At 43.7% G+C, this 15,385-nt stretch overlaps 1 protein-coding gene across 7 annotated transcripts in view; it reads left to right on the forward strand.

Annotated features, from left to right (window-relative positions):
- odad2 (outer dynein arm docking complex subunit 2) overlaps positions 1–15,385 on the forward strand; it is a 47,866-nt gene that overhangs the window by 8,917 nt on the left and 23,564 nt on the right. For 6 of the 7 annotated variants that reach the window (XR_002839718.1, XR_002839719.1, XM_023823709.1 and 3 more), the window contains exons 10-15: positions 569–722; positions 6,694–6,840; positions 7,480–7,689; positions 8,481–8,714; positions 8,813–8,923; positions 9,063–9,217. Coding sequence is in view for 5 of the 7 variants with exons in the window: in XM_023823709.1 (XP_023679477.1) it covers positions 569–722; positions 6,694–6,840; positions 7,480–7,689; positions 8,481–8,714; positions 8,813–8,923; positions 9,063–9,217 (1,011 nt within the window). In the remaining 2 variants the exon portion in view is untranslated. The remainder of the gene's footprint in view (positions 1–568; positions 723–6,693; positions 6,841–7,479; positions 7,690–8,480; positions 8,715–8,812; positions 8,924–9,062; positions 9,218–15,385) is intronic. The other variant, XM_072713037.1, reaches the window with a different exon arrangement.

The raw sequence follows: 15,385 nt of genomic DNA on the forward strand, positions 1-15,385 counted from the left end.
AATTATTAGATTTTGATTTTCCTTGTAATTAATCTTTTTATAACTATAGCAAGTTTGGTTTTATAGTTCAGTTTTAACATTATAAATACAGTTATATAGAAATTCTATATACTGTTATATGTTTGCTGCTCTTTCTATATAGCTTATGTTCCAGGATTTAATACACTAGTAAAAAATTGGAATTTGTTGTACTTTCAGCCTTAATTGATGTAGTGAAGCTTTAGGTACTGCTGAAAGTGGAAATAGTACTTAAAAAAGTGAAGCTGAAGTTGGGTTTGGCCAGTAGTGAAACCTTAGATGGATGATGCCCAGCCTTGTATCTGACCAGCTCTGGCACGCTGTTTCTGCACTGGGATGTTTTTGGCTTTTCCTGCTGTTACCCCCAGCTTCACTCATGTGTGCATTACTGGCCCAGTAAAACTCATATCAAGACCAGCATGTTTTACAGTCTGCTGTTTCTCTTTAACATGCTGTGTGCTAGTCTAGCAATGCTCCTCTACCCTATCCAGTTCCTAAAAACACGAGCTCTTCCTGTAGATATTGACTGAGTCTTGTTTCTGTAAATAAGCAAGACCCCTGGAGGCGGGCCCAGCTCTGAGGACCAGAGCGAGAGCTCCTCAGAGGACGAGGAGGACGAGGAACAGCCAGAGCGCAGGCCAGAGAGCCACGCTGATCTGCCCTCCGAGTACTGGCACATCCAGAAGCTTGTGAAATACTTAAAGGTAAAGGCAGACACGTTTCCTTCATGCAAAAGGTACTTCTAATAAAAACTGTTTGCCATATAAAATTGCCTTTAATTCATGCAGTTTACACATATCTTGCTTTTAAGGCTGCTTTCTGCATCCATGACAGACTAGAGACTGAGTATTTATCAGTAGGTAATTATACTCAGTACAGCAAACTGGCCAAGTTAAAAATGACACCGAATAAAGGAATGTGCTGCACATCAGTGTCAAAACCCAGTGGGAAAAATGTCTGATTCAGTCTCACTGACACTAACACTGCGACCTGTTGTATATCAGCATTTTCACTGAGAAGCCAATGCTTACCTTGACTGGGTCACATGACAATGAACAAAACGGATTGCAAAGATACCCCTCTCATTTAGAAATGTTCCCCGCAGACTGCATTAGGGCCTGGATTTAATCATAAACACTGGTACGGGTTGCCCACAACTGAGAGCTCTGGAGCCCCCCCCTGCCAACACAATTATTTGGCTGACTTGCTGATATTTTTGCAAATGAGTTGAGGTAATTCCCTTTCTCAGGTCATTTACCAATGCAACAGCACCACAGGCTGCAGTGAAATTCTGTCTGATTTTGTCAACTCCTTGGTTTCTTACAACGTATCAGAGTACACAAACTAAGCAGAACGTGTTATTATTTACTGAGATTGACATGACAGCGTTTTACGGTAGCGTGGCGTTCTATCACACACAGATGTGTAGGTTTAAAGGGCACTATGGAAACAGTTTGGCTTACAGTATTGCTTCACGCCACTTCAGTTACTCGTCCTCTCCCATTTCCTTCCAAAAGAGCAGCATTTAAAGTGGATCGATGCCTTCTTTTATTGCACTGATTATCTTTATTACGTGTAAACATCATCACACCATGTGACAGATGCTTGTCCTGTTCAGGATGCACAACCAGCTTATGTCTTATGCTTCTTGTTATAGACTTACCACAACCGTAATTAGTCCTGAATATGGATGGATGTAGAATTACAAAACAGTTATGCAACAAGGTTTGCCATTTTTAAAGGAAACTAAGCTACGCAATCTAAGGCATTAGTGTGGGGAAATGGAATGCAGTCAGCCTTTAGCTTGTACTTGCTTTTTTGCTAAGTTCTGTGAAATTGCTGCTCATTCATAGGAAAGCTGTGGAATAAAGCTGTAAGCAAAAAGCCAGCTGATGGCCCTGGAAAAGCTCCTTTTTAAAAGCGCACCCAGCATCCCCGGCCTACTCTCCGCTGGGCCCGCCTTTCCTGCATCGGCCTGCTGATGGAATATACTGTATAGCCACTAGCCTGCTGTCAGTGCCAGCTTTCACTGGTGGCTGCTCTGCGTCCTAGTAAACACTCACTGTTTGCACTAGGCTGTGGAAGCATCCCCACATGATGGATGGCGGTCGGCTCGAAATAGGACATAGTTTATGATTTCTGAAGTCAGAAATATTTTCACCCTTTTTGCTTCTTACTAGGATTATCTTTAACGCAGCTATAAACCATTTGTACGCAAAGTTCAGGCATCTTAATTTTATAACAGTGCAAACAATATACTGCATACTTTCCTCAGCAGTTGCATTTTCTCTTGAAACACATAAAATTCAGCAGGATTCTTACTACTGTGCCAGACCTATTATATTGTGTTTAATCATTATAATTTGGACTGGAACAGAATTTTCTGAGTTGGATGATGTTTGTCCAGTATATTCATTATCAGCACATTCACTACCGTGTTTCTGTGACTGTAGAAAATGCATTTGTAACTTGCACCTCCCAGCATTCTCTGTCTGGAAGGCGTGCTGTGAAGTTATTTATGGGAATTGTCCAGTAGTCATTTTATAATATCATTACCATCAGAGGTTCGAAGGAACCCTGAGCCAAACTAAATATCTGCTTTATTTTAGAAGCACATTTTTTTCCCCAGTGTATATAGGACATTCGTATTTGAAAAAGATCAAGATTTTCGTAAAGTGACATAATAATCTCTATTAATAGTGCCATCATTATGGATTTGTGTGCAGGTTAAAAAAGCGTATCGAAATATCCATATGAAGGAGTATATTTTGAAAACTGCCTGCAGGATTGGCTTTCAGTACAGGCTTTCATTCATTTTTTTTACAGCAAATTAAACCAGCACATCCACTTGACGCCAAATAAATGTAAGAGAGTGTATTTAGAACTACAGTTTATGGTCTCAAACCTGAACTGTGTTCACTTACTGTGTAAGTGGTCAATAAGCATGCATTATAGTTCCCATACTGTTTAATTGGCATCTACGTGCAGGGAACCACAGGGTGTTTGTTTTACAAGCAAAAGCAGACTGTCTTATTGCTTAGAACTAGATATATATGGCAACAGAGGACTTTTTCATAGAGTATCATTTTCACATCAGCTGCTGCCAGTTATATTACACCCCACTGTTTTGTATTAATATCCTATATATGTAAGTTGCACTGCACGTTTGATTCGATAATTGTTGCACGCACGATTTGATACAATAATTGAAAAAATGTGATTCCTATTAATATATTTAACAATTTTGAAAACACTTTCACTTTTTCCTAGGAACCAGGACTAAAAACAATTTGAATAATTCAGCCTTCACTGTACTTTGTAAAAATAAAAAATCACTCGCATGCAAGAAGTTTTACTTGATAGACTCTTTATAGCTGAAGTGTTTTAAAAAATAAGTGGAAACATATGTACTGTACTTTAAAAAAATCTAAATTAGAAAAATTTGACAGACAGTTAGTTATTTTTTTAAGATTTTTTTTTTACCCCAAAAAAAAGTTTTTTGCCAATCCAAATGCATTGTCAGAATGTTGTAGTAATTTGTAGGGGTAGTGCAACGTTTATAAATTTGTCATAAAAATGTTCAGAACAGCTGTGTACAAAACAAATAATTGAAAATTTTTTCAACCATATGAATTCGCATGCTGAAACAAAATAGTGCATCTTCTCCGGCCTAGATTTTGACAGATTTTAACCCTTGTTGAAAATATTACCCCCTGCTGGTACTTTCTGGTACTGCAGGCTCACATTCAATTCTTGTAAGAAACGATCCTGTTATGTCAGATAATTTCCAAATGCTCTGCTTCTGCATGATTGAAACCACAGCTGTATATGTGGCACATAATTTTGCCAGATTATTTCAATGGATTTTAAATTGCAGCTTTGTGCTCCTGCATTTTTTATTTAAAAAAATTGCTACAAAATTTTAATAGTACAATACACAGAAATTATTATTGAAAATTAATTACATAATTAAATACAACCTACAAGGTAAATACAGTGTATTGTTACACATTGGACAGGATGCCAGTCTATCGCAGGACACATACAGGCATACACACGCCCACATGCAATTTGAAAAATCATAATACATTTTTAAATATTTTCTATTGAGGAAACATGCAAATAACATACTGTAAGAACTGCATCTCAGCTCTCAAAGACAATGTAATTTGAATATTTTTTTCAGTAAGAATTTACACCAGAATTTCTTACAGTTTTTCCCTTTCGTTACATCGGACTTGGCTGCAATCTCGTAGTCTTTTTTTCATCCCTAGAGAAAATCTGAAACCCTGGGGAAAGAGAGAACAGCACAGAACAGTCGAGACATGGTATTAGCCACAGCGGCTCAGAGCCAGACTCTGAAGCGCACGTCATGCCTCGTCTCCAGTAGCATGGGTCAGAGAGTGTCCCAGGATGTCACCACCGCTTTTTAAGGCATAAGTGCTCCGTTTCATGCTGCCAGCAGGGCATGCTTCACCCCCTGGAGGCCTAGTGGGTGCTATACCTTTCTCTGATTTTTATCTTCTCCATTTACTTTGGAGGTGATTTTAAGTGAAGTGCATTTTAAAATCCCGCCTACAGTATAAATTCCAGGAATGATCGTCTGTACTTATATGGTTGATTTATCATGTAATCTGAACGTGTGTTGTCGGAGTGGTGGAGGTGCTGAGTGAGGTTTGCCCTCTGATACATTACTAATTGACTGTGCGTCCCAGACACTGAGTAAATTTATGAATTGCCTTCATATTTTCCTACATTGTAATGTGTGATATTTAAAGATATTTTTCCTCAGGATGTAATTTAAGAGGACATTTAGTCACTGCTATTGTTATTGCCAAGTCTAGCTGGTAGCAAATGTCTTGAATGGTGGTTCTGTGGGTTTATGTACCAGAGCCAGGTGTAGCAATACAGTCCAGAGACACCTGCACAGTACAGTTAAACAATCTGAGTCAAATGGTCATCCTTCGTGCAAACTTTTTTTGTTTTTGATTGTTTAAAGGCAAGGCTGCTTACAGTAACTATTCATATTTGAGTAATGCTGGCACATGATATGTTTAACTAGAACACTGGAAATAATACTGCATGTGTCTTAGGAATGGATGTTCTGCTCTCATATGAGTATATTCCAGGACATCATGAGTATTCCTGCACCATAAAACCCGTGAACTGACACATCTGCCGTTAACATGCTATAGGAAAGTCAGTGAGTGCTATTACAGCCAATTTTCCACTGTTGTCATTGTTTTAAACAGTGTCAACACTGCTTTAAGGGCAAAGGTTTTCTGATTTTTGTTCTCGACCCAGTTTTCTGTATTTACAATGTATGATCTCAATCCGCTGAGTCCTTTGAAGATTAAAATGGTGAAGACAAAGGAGTAGTTGATCAGCTGCTGTTTATGGACAAGTGGTTTACATTTGTTCTGAGATTATAATATGGTCTGCACATGTGGTGTGTTACTCCGCTCTCTTATTCGCCACTTAGACCCATTTGTTAAAACTGATGTCCAGAACAAGCAAGCAGTATTGTGTTTGATATGTTTTGAAAATTATATTTATATTTCATTATTACCAGTTGCAGAAGATGTAACTTATTTGATTTACAAAAGCTTTCTGTAAGTAATTTGGAGTTTTTTGTCATCTTATTCTCTTAAGAAAATTAATCAGAAAGCCAACCACTTCTCAGAAAGCAAACAAGTACACTGTTTCAGATGCTCTCGAGTTAATGTGTAGTTGTATCTAATTCGTAGCAGCAGCCACAGAAGCAGCCTGTACTACAAAGCTTTAGAAAATGAAAATCCGATTGTTCCTGTGCCAAGAGATATTTTACCTTTGTGTGGAGTGTCACATTTCAAAGTCGCAGTACATGTGTTGTGCTATATCAACCTTGGGCTCTGCTTTCCACCTGCCTTGTTGAAGGTCTGTTTGTTTTCAGCCATTTTTGCTTTTTGAAATTAACTGGATTTATTTTCGGGAAACCCAAACAACCAGAAACACAATGTGGAAATGTTTTTAAAAAGCTGTGTTGAAGGGCAACTTCTCTGGCTGCCCTTTGTACAAAAGTGTGTTTGATTTGTAGCACCGTTTAGAGCAAAAATATAAATGCATAAAGTAAATAAATAAATTAAGAAATTAACCAGTAGGCATACCATACCACTACCTGTGAAAACCTCTGTATTTTCTCTTGCTTTTAATTGTTCTTTTTTGAGAGGTAAAATTTTTATATAAAGGTTATTAAACCAAAATAATTCCAGAGTACCCTGTTTTCAATATTGCAAAATGTTTTAAAATATAAAAACACAAAGCAGTTGTTGACTTTATAGTTAGTAAGTTTCTAATTTTAGGCAAAGGAAGTTAACGGAGTGTGTGTATATAGCAACTGTCAAAACACTGCATTGAAATGTAAAGTCCTCATTATCTTTTAACATTTCAGAATTCATCTTCCTGGAGTTTCTAACTTAGGTCGTTGTCTAGGGTTTCTGGATGTCATTCAGGAGTCAGAGGGGAATTTGATTTATCAATTTTTCATTCCTCTATGTTTGCAGTTGAAAAACCAAGATCTTACCAGCCGGAGGTAAACAAAGTGACAGCGAAGGAGGGGAGCTCAGCGGCAGCAATGCCCCCTAATTCATCTCCTCCAGCTATTTCATTAATTCACGCTTTGAATTATTATTGCAGGGAGGCAACCAGACAGCCACTGTAATTGCTCTCTGCTCAATGAGGGATTTTAATCTGGCACAGGAGACCTGCCAACTGGCCATCCGGGATGTAGGTGGCCTTGAAGTTCTCATTAACTTACTGGATACAGAAGAAATCAAATGCAAAGTGAGTAGCGCTGCCAATGGACCTGGGTGCCGGCGTCATGCAGCTGTAGCTGCTGCCCAGTGTGGGTCCAAGGCACAGCCGCCTGAGCCATGCAAATCAGACAGTAATTAAAGGATGTAGCATAACCTTTATGTCTGCCTTCAAATATTTCATTAGGTATATTTTTGCAGTATGTGTAATGGCAAATTCTTTAATCTTTCTGTGTGTATGCTTGGATACTTGGGCTTTTGCCCCGACTGCTCACAGCATTGCTGCATGCTTAACTTTTAACCCTTAATTCACCTTAGCAAACTTCCACCAGACCATGACAATGTGGAACTCTGGTCAATAAACCAATTCACTGACTGTATTACTGTCCATTGCACTTATTACTGCGTTGTACTTCTTACTGCTTTATTTGTCTCTAAAGTTGCACACTATGTATTGTTGCTGTGCTGTATAATCACTGCTTTGTACGCTTCCAGGTAGACTGCTTGTGAGAATTAAACACAAATGTTTCCCTCACCTGCATTCCGACAAGTGTTAAGTGATGTGAATTGATTTGATGTGAATTTAAAAATAGCCATAGTTATGTAAACTGGTATTTTATGAACTGTTTTATGAGGCCTGGAAAACGAAAATGCTGTCTCTCACTATCAGATCGGGTCACTGAAGATATTGAAGGAGATCAGCTGTAACTCGCAGATCCGGAGGGCCATTGCTGACCTGCAGGGTCTGCAGACCATGGTGAAGATACTGGATTCCCCAGATAAGGAGCTCAAGTGTCTTGCTGCGGAGACCATTGGAAATGTAGCGAAGTTTAGGCGGGCCAGAAGGACTGTGAGACAGCATGGGGGAATCAAAAGGCTGGTGAGCTCAGAGAAGGAAGTCTGACTTGGGATTTAATTCCAAAACACATTTGCAGTCTAATTACACAAACAACAAGTACAGGGACATCAAAGTCATCTTGCATAACAGATAGAATGTCTCCGAGCACCCTGAAACCAGTTTTGTTTATTGACGGAGCAGGCTGTGATTAAAACTGCTCAGATGTATATTTTCCTAAGTTTTGTATCGGATGTATTCATTCTAGATGCCAGATATTGCAGCTGGAGATCAATTTCATACAAAAATTATGGGACCACCTTTGAACCTATGGTGTAATAGCTGCATGCGTCATTTAAATGCTGAGGAAATATGGTTCAGCACATGGTACCAGCCAGTCATTTCACCAACTCCAATTCCTGCCTGAAAAGCCCAATAATTCCCGCACCAAATGGTGTATATATAAATAATGTAGAATCATGGAGTAATTGTACTGCAGATTACATGTAATGATGCCTATCGAATTTTATGGGCACCGGATATCAGTGATGATGACACTGGAATTCTGACTTAAAGCAGATCTAGCTGTTGTACCCTTATGTGGGGTTGCATGACCTGAATTAATTCAGCATGAAAAGTACAGCAGGTGAAACGGTTGTACCTTCAGAAGAAGGTCAGCTGAGTTCCCAGTAAACTAGCCCCAAAACTTGCTCTAAATGAAGTGCTTCTCTTACATGTTTAACCAATTGCATATTTAATTAATAATTACGGTTGTGTCGGTGCTCTGTCCAGTCAGTAAACTGGTCACCAACCACATGTCATGCTGTTTCTATAAGGTGGAGCTCCTGGACTGTGTTCCTGACAGTGCCACCCTGACGCAGGAGCAGGAGAAGGATGTGGAGGTGGCCCGGTGTGGAGCGCTGGCCCTCTGGAGCTGTAGCAGGAGCACCTGGAATAAAGGGGCCATCCGTAAGGCAGGGGGCATCCCGCTCCTGGGCCGGCTCCTCAAGTCTCCCCACGAGAACATGCTGATCCCCGTGGTTGGAACACTGCAGGAGTGTGCCTCAGAGGTGAGTTACCTCCCTTACCTACAGCGACCAGTCCAGGGAGGCCACCTCCTCTTCACTTCTGAAACCGAAACAATTTATATATACAAAATCTCCTACAGAAAACATACAGGATTGCAATTCAGACTGAAGGAATGATCGAAGATCTTGTCAAAAATCTTAATTCGGAGAACCGTGAGCTTCAAATGCACTGTGCTAGTGCCATCTTCAAGGTACAGTATGAGCATTTAAAGTAATGCACCTTACTGAAGAATTTTGAAATAATTTCAGTGATAATCATGCAGTTCATTAATCATCCAGCTTCACTGCAAGAATCTCTAATGTGTTACCGCTTCAATGTCTCTGATCTAGTGTGCAGAAGACAGAAAGACACGTGATCTGGTCAGGAGGTACGAAGGTCTGCGGCCACTAGTGGCTCTCCTGCAGGAGACTGAGAACAAGCAGCTTCTAGCTGCTGCTACAGGGGCCATCTGGAAGTGTTCCATCAGCATGGAGAATGTAGAGAAGTATGGCTGCAGCTATTGACCTTCATTAGTGTGGTTGACTTTTAAACTGCACAGCATTTACCGTTCTGCATGTGCCACGCTGATTGTACCTGACAGTGCAGCTCCCACCTGCCTTTGGAAATACCACCATCCCCTCCGGTATTGCTAAATTAATCACTGTTACTCTTATTTTGGCTTGTGGTATTCATTTTATGCACTAAAGTGCTAAATTCAAGTTTGCGTGTTTGCTTCAAAATCCAGGGAACTGCTCATTTAATAAACTCTGGTACTTTTTATAAATTTTCTCTACTGCTAATGCATTTCAGTTTTAAAAGCAGTAGTTAAAACAAATCACGTTTCAAGGACATCATATGTCATACATGTGAATCCAGTACTTTGAGACATTCTTGAAAGCCGTACTGTAGGTCTGGCTCTGTCTAGGGTGTGCTTGTCCGTCGTGTGAAAAGGTTCATCACAGTTGTAATATGTTGTGTATTAGTATAGTCGAGTCCTGGCTTTTGAAAGTCAGTTTTTCCACATCTTATTTTCAGAGTTGGGTAGATGTGATTATTGGACAGCAGGTGACATTTCTGTATTTTGTGTTAAATATAATCTTTTATGCTCTGATTTGTAAGAGAAATGCGTTGATTTTATAGTGACCGATGATGTGTACAGTTTTATTAATATTGAGTAGTGGCAAAGTAATGTGGCTTGGAATGACTGTTTAGTAATGTCAGATGAAGTTTAAAATAGCTTTTAATATAAGTCATTCTGGTGTTTTTTAAGTGTCATTTACATCCTCAAAGACTGACGTTATTGCAGGGTTTTTCCCGGTTTTATATTGTGTCCCATGATTTTTAGTGGATAACCTTTCCTCAAAAAATAAATACTGCCAAGGAACCGTATCCCAGCAGCCCGCTAACCTTGGAAAGGTACAGCCGTAAAAAATGATTTAGCTGTATTTATTTTCAAATGCTAAGTGAGGTCGGGGCCGTGAAGAGTCAAACTTAAATCTGCTTTAGTTTATTCCACAGGAGCCCTTCGACATAAATTCTAGGCTTCATTTGATGCAGTGCATCATAAGCAGCAAACTGATAAGTCCGAAGTCCCATTTTGGCAGTTTTAGGTATATAAATCAAATACAGTAAGTTTTTTTTTTTTTTTTTAAATACTGACATACTAACAAGACGTTCACATTCACTTTCTGATCTAGGTACTAATACATTTTGACTGGTTGAGGGTTTATAAAGGTTTTTCAGACATGTCCTGCATTCGCTGTGTTTCTTACAAAGTGTGATCTGTCGTTATAGATTATCTAACAGTAATGAAAGATTCGTGCTCCTCCCTCCCACCATGTCTTTGACCTGCTGGTCACCTAAGAGGGTTGTGACCCCCAGACTGGGAATCCTTGAATTAGGTGTATCATATGCTATATATCTGAGCCTGTTTAACCAGACTGACAGTGTGTCTATGTCACATATGTAGTGAATATTCAAATATGGGTGGTATTTTGTCTTTCTTGGGCATGAAGTTGATTCTGTGGTGGTAATAAAAATGTGATGTCTTAGAGAGAGACAGAGACGGAGAGATAATGTTTAGTAAACTGAATAAGAAAAATCGGATAATGGCTGCTCTCATCCATGCACACGGATTTAGCTGGGATTTGTCAGTCAGCAATTCAGTTCAATTCAATTTGTTTTTATATAGCGTAGTTAGTTTCTCAACATTACGTTGTCTCAAAGCGCTTTGCATTGTCCCTGCCCAGTGCCCCCCAGAGAATAAGACAGAGCTGATTATAGCAAGGGAAAACTCCCTCATCGAAAGAAACCTTGGGAGGAACCAGACCCAATGGGGGAGCCCATCATCCAGGGGCTGGCAGAGGAACTCCAAAATAACAAAGTCCTGATTTATGAAGTAGAATTGTGTATAGTCCAGGTATAAATGTGGAAGGTCCAGTGGAATTATGGAAGCTGATGTCTGGGCAGGCAGGTGAGGAAGCTGCTTCCTTTGGCGTGCTGGAGGGATGGTGGGTCCAGCAGCAAGCAAAGGAGGATGGCAGATGTGTAGCCAGGCTGGGTGGGCAGGCAGGGAACTGCCCACCATCAGGAGCTCCAAGACAGAAAAAGGAACAGTGCATCAATAAAACTGTGACAGATAGTTGAAAATTATACAAAGTAATTTGTAGTGCGGTGTGGAGGCTTCAGCATGTCTAATTAACTATGGCAGCTTAACTAAGCAGAAGAGGTGGGAGGGAACACAGGCAGTAGGAATCCCTGAGCACCAGCACTCAGCAACACATGGGAGATGTGAAGCCAGATAGACAGCACTGGGAGAGATGGGGGGCCGGGGACACAGGCAGGAGGAATCCCTGAGCACCAGCACTCAGCAACACATGGGAGATGTGAAGCCAGATTGACAGCACTGGGAGAGATGGGGGGCCGGGGACACAGGCAGGAGGAATCCCTGAGCACCAGCACTCAGCAACACATGGGAGATGTGAAGCCAGATAGACAGCACTGGGAGAGATGGGGGGCCGGGGACACAGGCAGGAGGAATCCCTGAGCACCAGCACTCAGCAACACATGGGAGATGTGAAGCCAGATTGACAGCACTGGGAGAGATGGGGGGCCGGGGACACAGGCAGGAGGAATCCCTGAGCACCAGCACTCAGCAACACATGGGAGATGTGAAGCCAGATTGACAGCACTGGGAGAGATGGGGGGCAGGGGACACAGGCAGGAGGAATCCCTGAGCACCAGCACTCAGCAACACATGGGAGATGTGAAGCCAGATTGACAGCACTGGGAGAGATGGGGGGCCGGGGACACAGGCAGGAGGAATCCCTGAGCACCAGCACCCCAACAACACGAGACATGTGAAGCCAGAGTGACACTGCACACCCAGTTCATCCAAAATTAATGACAGTCCCCATCCCCATTGGTACTGCACACTATAACCATAACTGGGGTTGGGAACTAGCATTCTACTTTGTCACCAGACTAAATAAGTGCGTTTTTAGCCTTGACTTAAATATCGTGAGTGAGTCTGAACCTCAGACATTTGCTGGTAGACTATTCAATAACTTTGGAGCCCTGTAACAGAATGCTCTGCAACCAAATGATGGTCCACTCTACGCACTTCCAGGTTGGCCGCCCCTTGAGGGGGAAGCAAGCAAGGGGCGATGAAATAATGGTTGTGGATTTTGAGGGTGTCATGTATGGGATGTAGAAAAAGCCAAAAAGGGTAACTCTCATATAACCCAAAGGTCAGCCATTTACTCTCCGCCCACCCTTGATGTCTGTCCGGGACATCTTTGGCCTGGGCCATAATGTCTGGGAGATTTACGGTGGCAACCCTTTCCTCAGGTAATGGTAACGGGGTATCTGGTACCCCACCATTGATGTCTGTGTCATTTTTCACCAGGACCAAAATCTCCGACTGGACTGTTCCTAGGTAATATATTTCCAGCTGCTCTGCCCAGGGTGTAAGTGTCCTGCTCAGATAACTGCTCTCTGATCTCACCCTGCCTAACCTTTCCTTGGCAGCTCTCTGCCATTTAAGAGCCCTCCCCATATGACCCTCAGTTCCTGGGGTTATAGTATAGCAGGTTACTCGTCATGCCCCCATTGGGTCAGAAATTCTTTCATGAGATGCCGAATGCCAGGAGTGGGTTCAGTCAGCTCCTTTTCCAGTCTGTCAATTTCATTCAAGATGTCGGGTGAATGTTTTAGATCATAGAGGAAAGCATCACAGGACCCTTCAGCCTCTCTGGCACAGCTTGGATGTTCCTGGCAGCCTGAATGTCAAAGCAGGGATGAGCCGATCGGTCCACATGTCATAAACCACAGAATCCAAGTGGATGCACATGTAATTTGGCTCAGGTGGGAGCAGGCAGGGGTGTTGTGTTTGACTGGGGTGGTTCATCTCACAGCCCTAGCAGTCTTTTACCTGATGCCTCCTGATGACTACAGGCAGGAGTATTACTAACAATGCTTTTATACTGTGCAGCATCTGTTGACACTTGGCAGGGCGGGAAAATCAAACTGCTGGCCCTTGTCTGCTCACTCAGTGACTGGTGATGAGGGGGGTGCAGGACATATCATAGATTCAGTGCTCACTTCATCAGATGACAGCAAGAATGCTTCATCGAGCGAATCTGTAGCAGAGGCCATGATCTTTCTTTTGTTCAAATATGTGTGTCCAAATCAGCATGGTACACAGACTCCAGCGCAGTGCATGTCGGATGATGAGTTACTAATACTATCCTCTTGGCTACATCACCAGTCAATCCCCTGTGATCTGAGTGGTCCGTTCTGTCCCATCAGCTGAGTTTTTTTCTGATTTCTGTACCATCAATGCTTGATTGACTGTCAGGCTCATTGCTTCATTTCAACATGGACATCACAATAAAAAAACAAGGTCTCCCATTCGGATGCTGACAGTCTCAGCCAACTCTTGTCAGATATCATGGGATCTGTTTCACTATGGTCGAAGGGGGAAGGAGCCTGAGCTGGTGCGCGAGGTTGTGAAATTCCGGCTAGATATAGTCGGGCTCACCTCGACGCACGGCTTGGGCTCTGGAACCAGTCTCCTTGAAGGGGGTTGGACCCTTTTCCACTCTGGAGTTGCCTGCGGGGAGAGGCGCCGAGCGGGGGTGGGCATACTTATTGCCCCCTGGCTGGGCGCCTGTACATTGGGGTTTACCGCGGTGGACAAGAGGGTAGCCTCCCTTCGCCTTCGGGTGGGGGGACGGGTTCTGACTGTTGTTTGCGCTTATGCGCCGAGCGGCAGTTCAGAGTACCCACCCTTTTTAGAGTCTCTGGAAGGGGTGTTGGAGAGCATTCCTTCTGGGGACTCTCTTGTTCTGCTAGGGGACTTCAATGCTCACGTGGGCAATGACAGTGAGACCTGGAGTGGCGTGATTGGGAGGAACGGCCCCCCCGATCTGAACCCGAGTGGTGTTCTGTTGTTGGACTTCTGTGCTCGCCACGGATTGTCCATAATGAACACCATGTTCAGGCATAAGGGTGTTCATATGTGCACTTGGCACCAGGACACCCTAGGCCGCAGTTCGATGATCGACTTTGTAGTCGTGTCGTCGGACTTGCGGCCGCATGTCTTGGACACTCGGGTGAAGAGAGGGGCGGAGCTGTCAACTGATCACTACCTGGTGGTGGGTTGGCTCCGCTGGTGGGGGAGGAAGCCGGCCAGGCCTGGCAGGCCCAAGCGTATAGTGAGGGTCTGCTGGGAACGTCTGGCTGAATCCCCTGTCAGGAGGAGTTTCAACTCCTACCTCCGGCAGAACTTTTCCCATGTCCCGGGGGAGGCGGGGGACATTGAGTCCGAATGGGCCATGTTCCGTGCCTCCATTGTGGAGGCGGCTGACCGGAGCTGTGGCCGTAAGGTAGTCGGTGCCTGTCGCGGCGGCAATCCGCGAACCCGCTGGTGGACACCAGTGGTGAGGGATGCCGTCAAGCTGAAGAAGGAGTCCTATCGGGCCTATTTAGCCTGTGGGACTCCAGAGGCAGCTGACGGGTACCGGCAGGCCAAGCGGGATGCGGCTTCGGCGGTCGCTGAGGCAAAAACTCGGGTTTGGGAGGAGTTTGGTGAGGCCATGGAAAACGACTTCCGGACGGCTTCGAGGCGATTCTGGTCCACCATCCGGCGGCTCCGGGTGGGAAAGCGGTGCAACATCAACACTGTTTATGGTGGGGATGGGGTGCTGCTGACCTCAACCCGGGACGTTTTGGGTCGGTGGAAGGAATACTTCGAAGACCTCCTCAATCCCACCGACACGCCTTCCGATGTGGAAGCAGAGTATGGGGACTTGGGTGTGGACTCCCCTATCTCGGGGGCGGAGGTCGCTGAGGTGGTTAAAAAGCTCCTCGGTGGCCGAGCCCCGGGGGTGGATGAGATCCGCCCAGAGTTCCTGAAGGCTCTGGATGCTGTAGGGCTGTCTTGGTTGACACGCATCTGCAGCATCGCGTGGACATCGGGGGCAGTGCCTCTGGACTGGCAGACCGGGGTGGTGGTCCCCCTCTTCAAGAAGGGGGACCAGAGGGTGTGCTCCAACTATAGGGGGATCACACTCCTCAGCCTCCCTGGTAAGGTCTATTCGGGGGTTCTGGAGAGGAGGGTCCGCCGGATTGTCGAACCTCGGATTCAGGAGGAGCAGTGTGGTTTTCGCCC

This window comes from Paramormyrops kingsleyae, chromosome 1, assembly GCF_048594095.1.
Source record: "Paramormyrops kingsleyae isolate MSU_618 chromosome 1, PKINGS_0.4, whole genome shotgun sequence".
Lineage (NCBI taxonomy): Eukaryota > Metazoa > Chordata > Actinopteri > Osteoglossiformes > Mormyridae > Paramormyrops > Paramormyrops kingsleyae.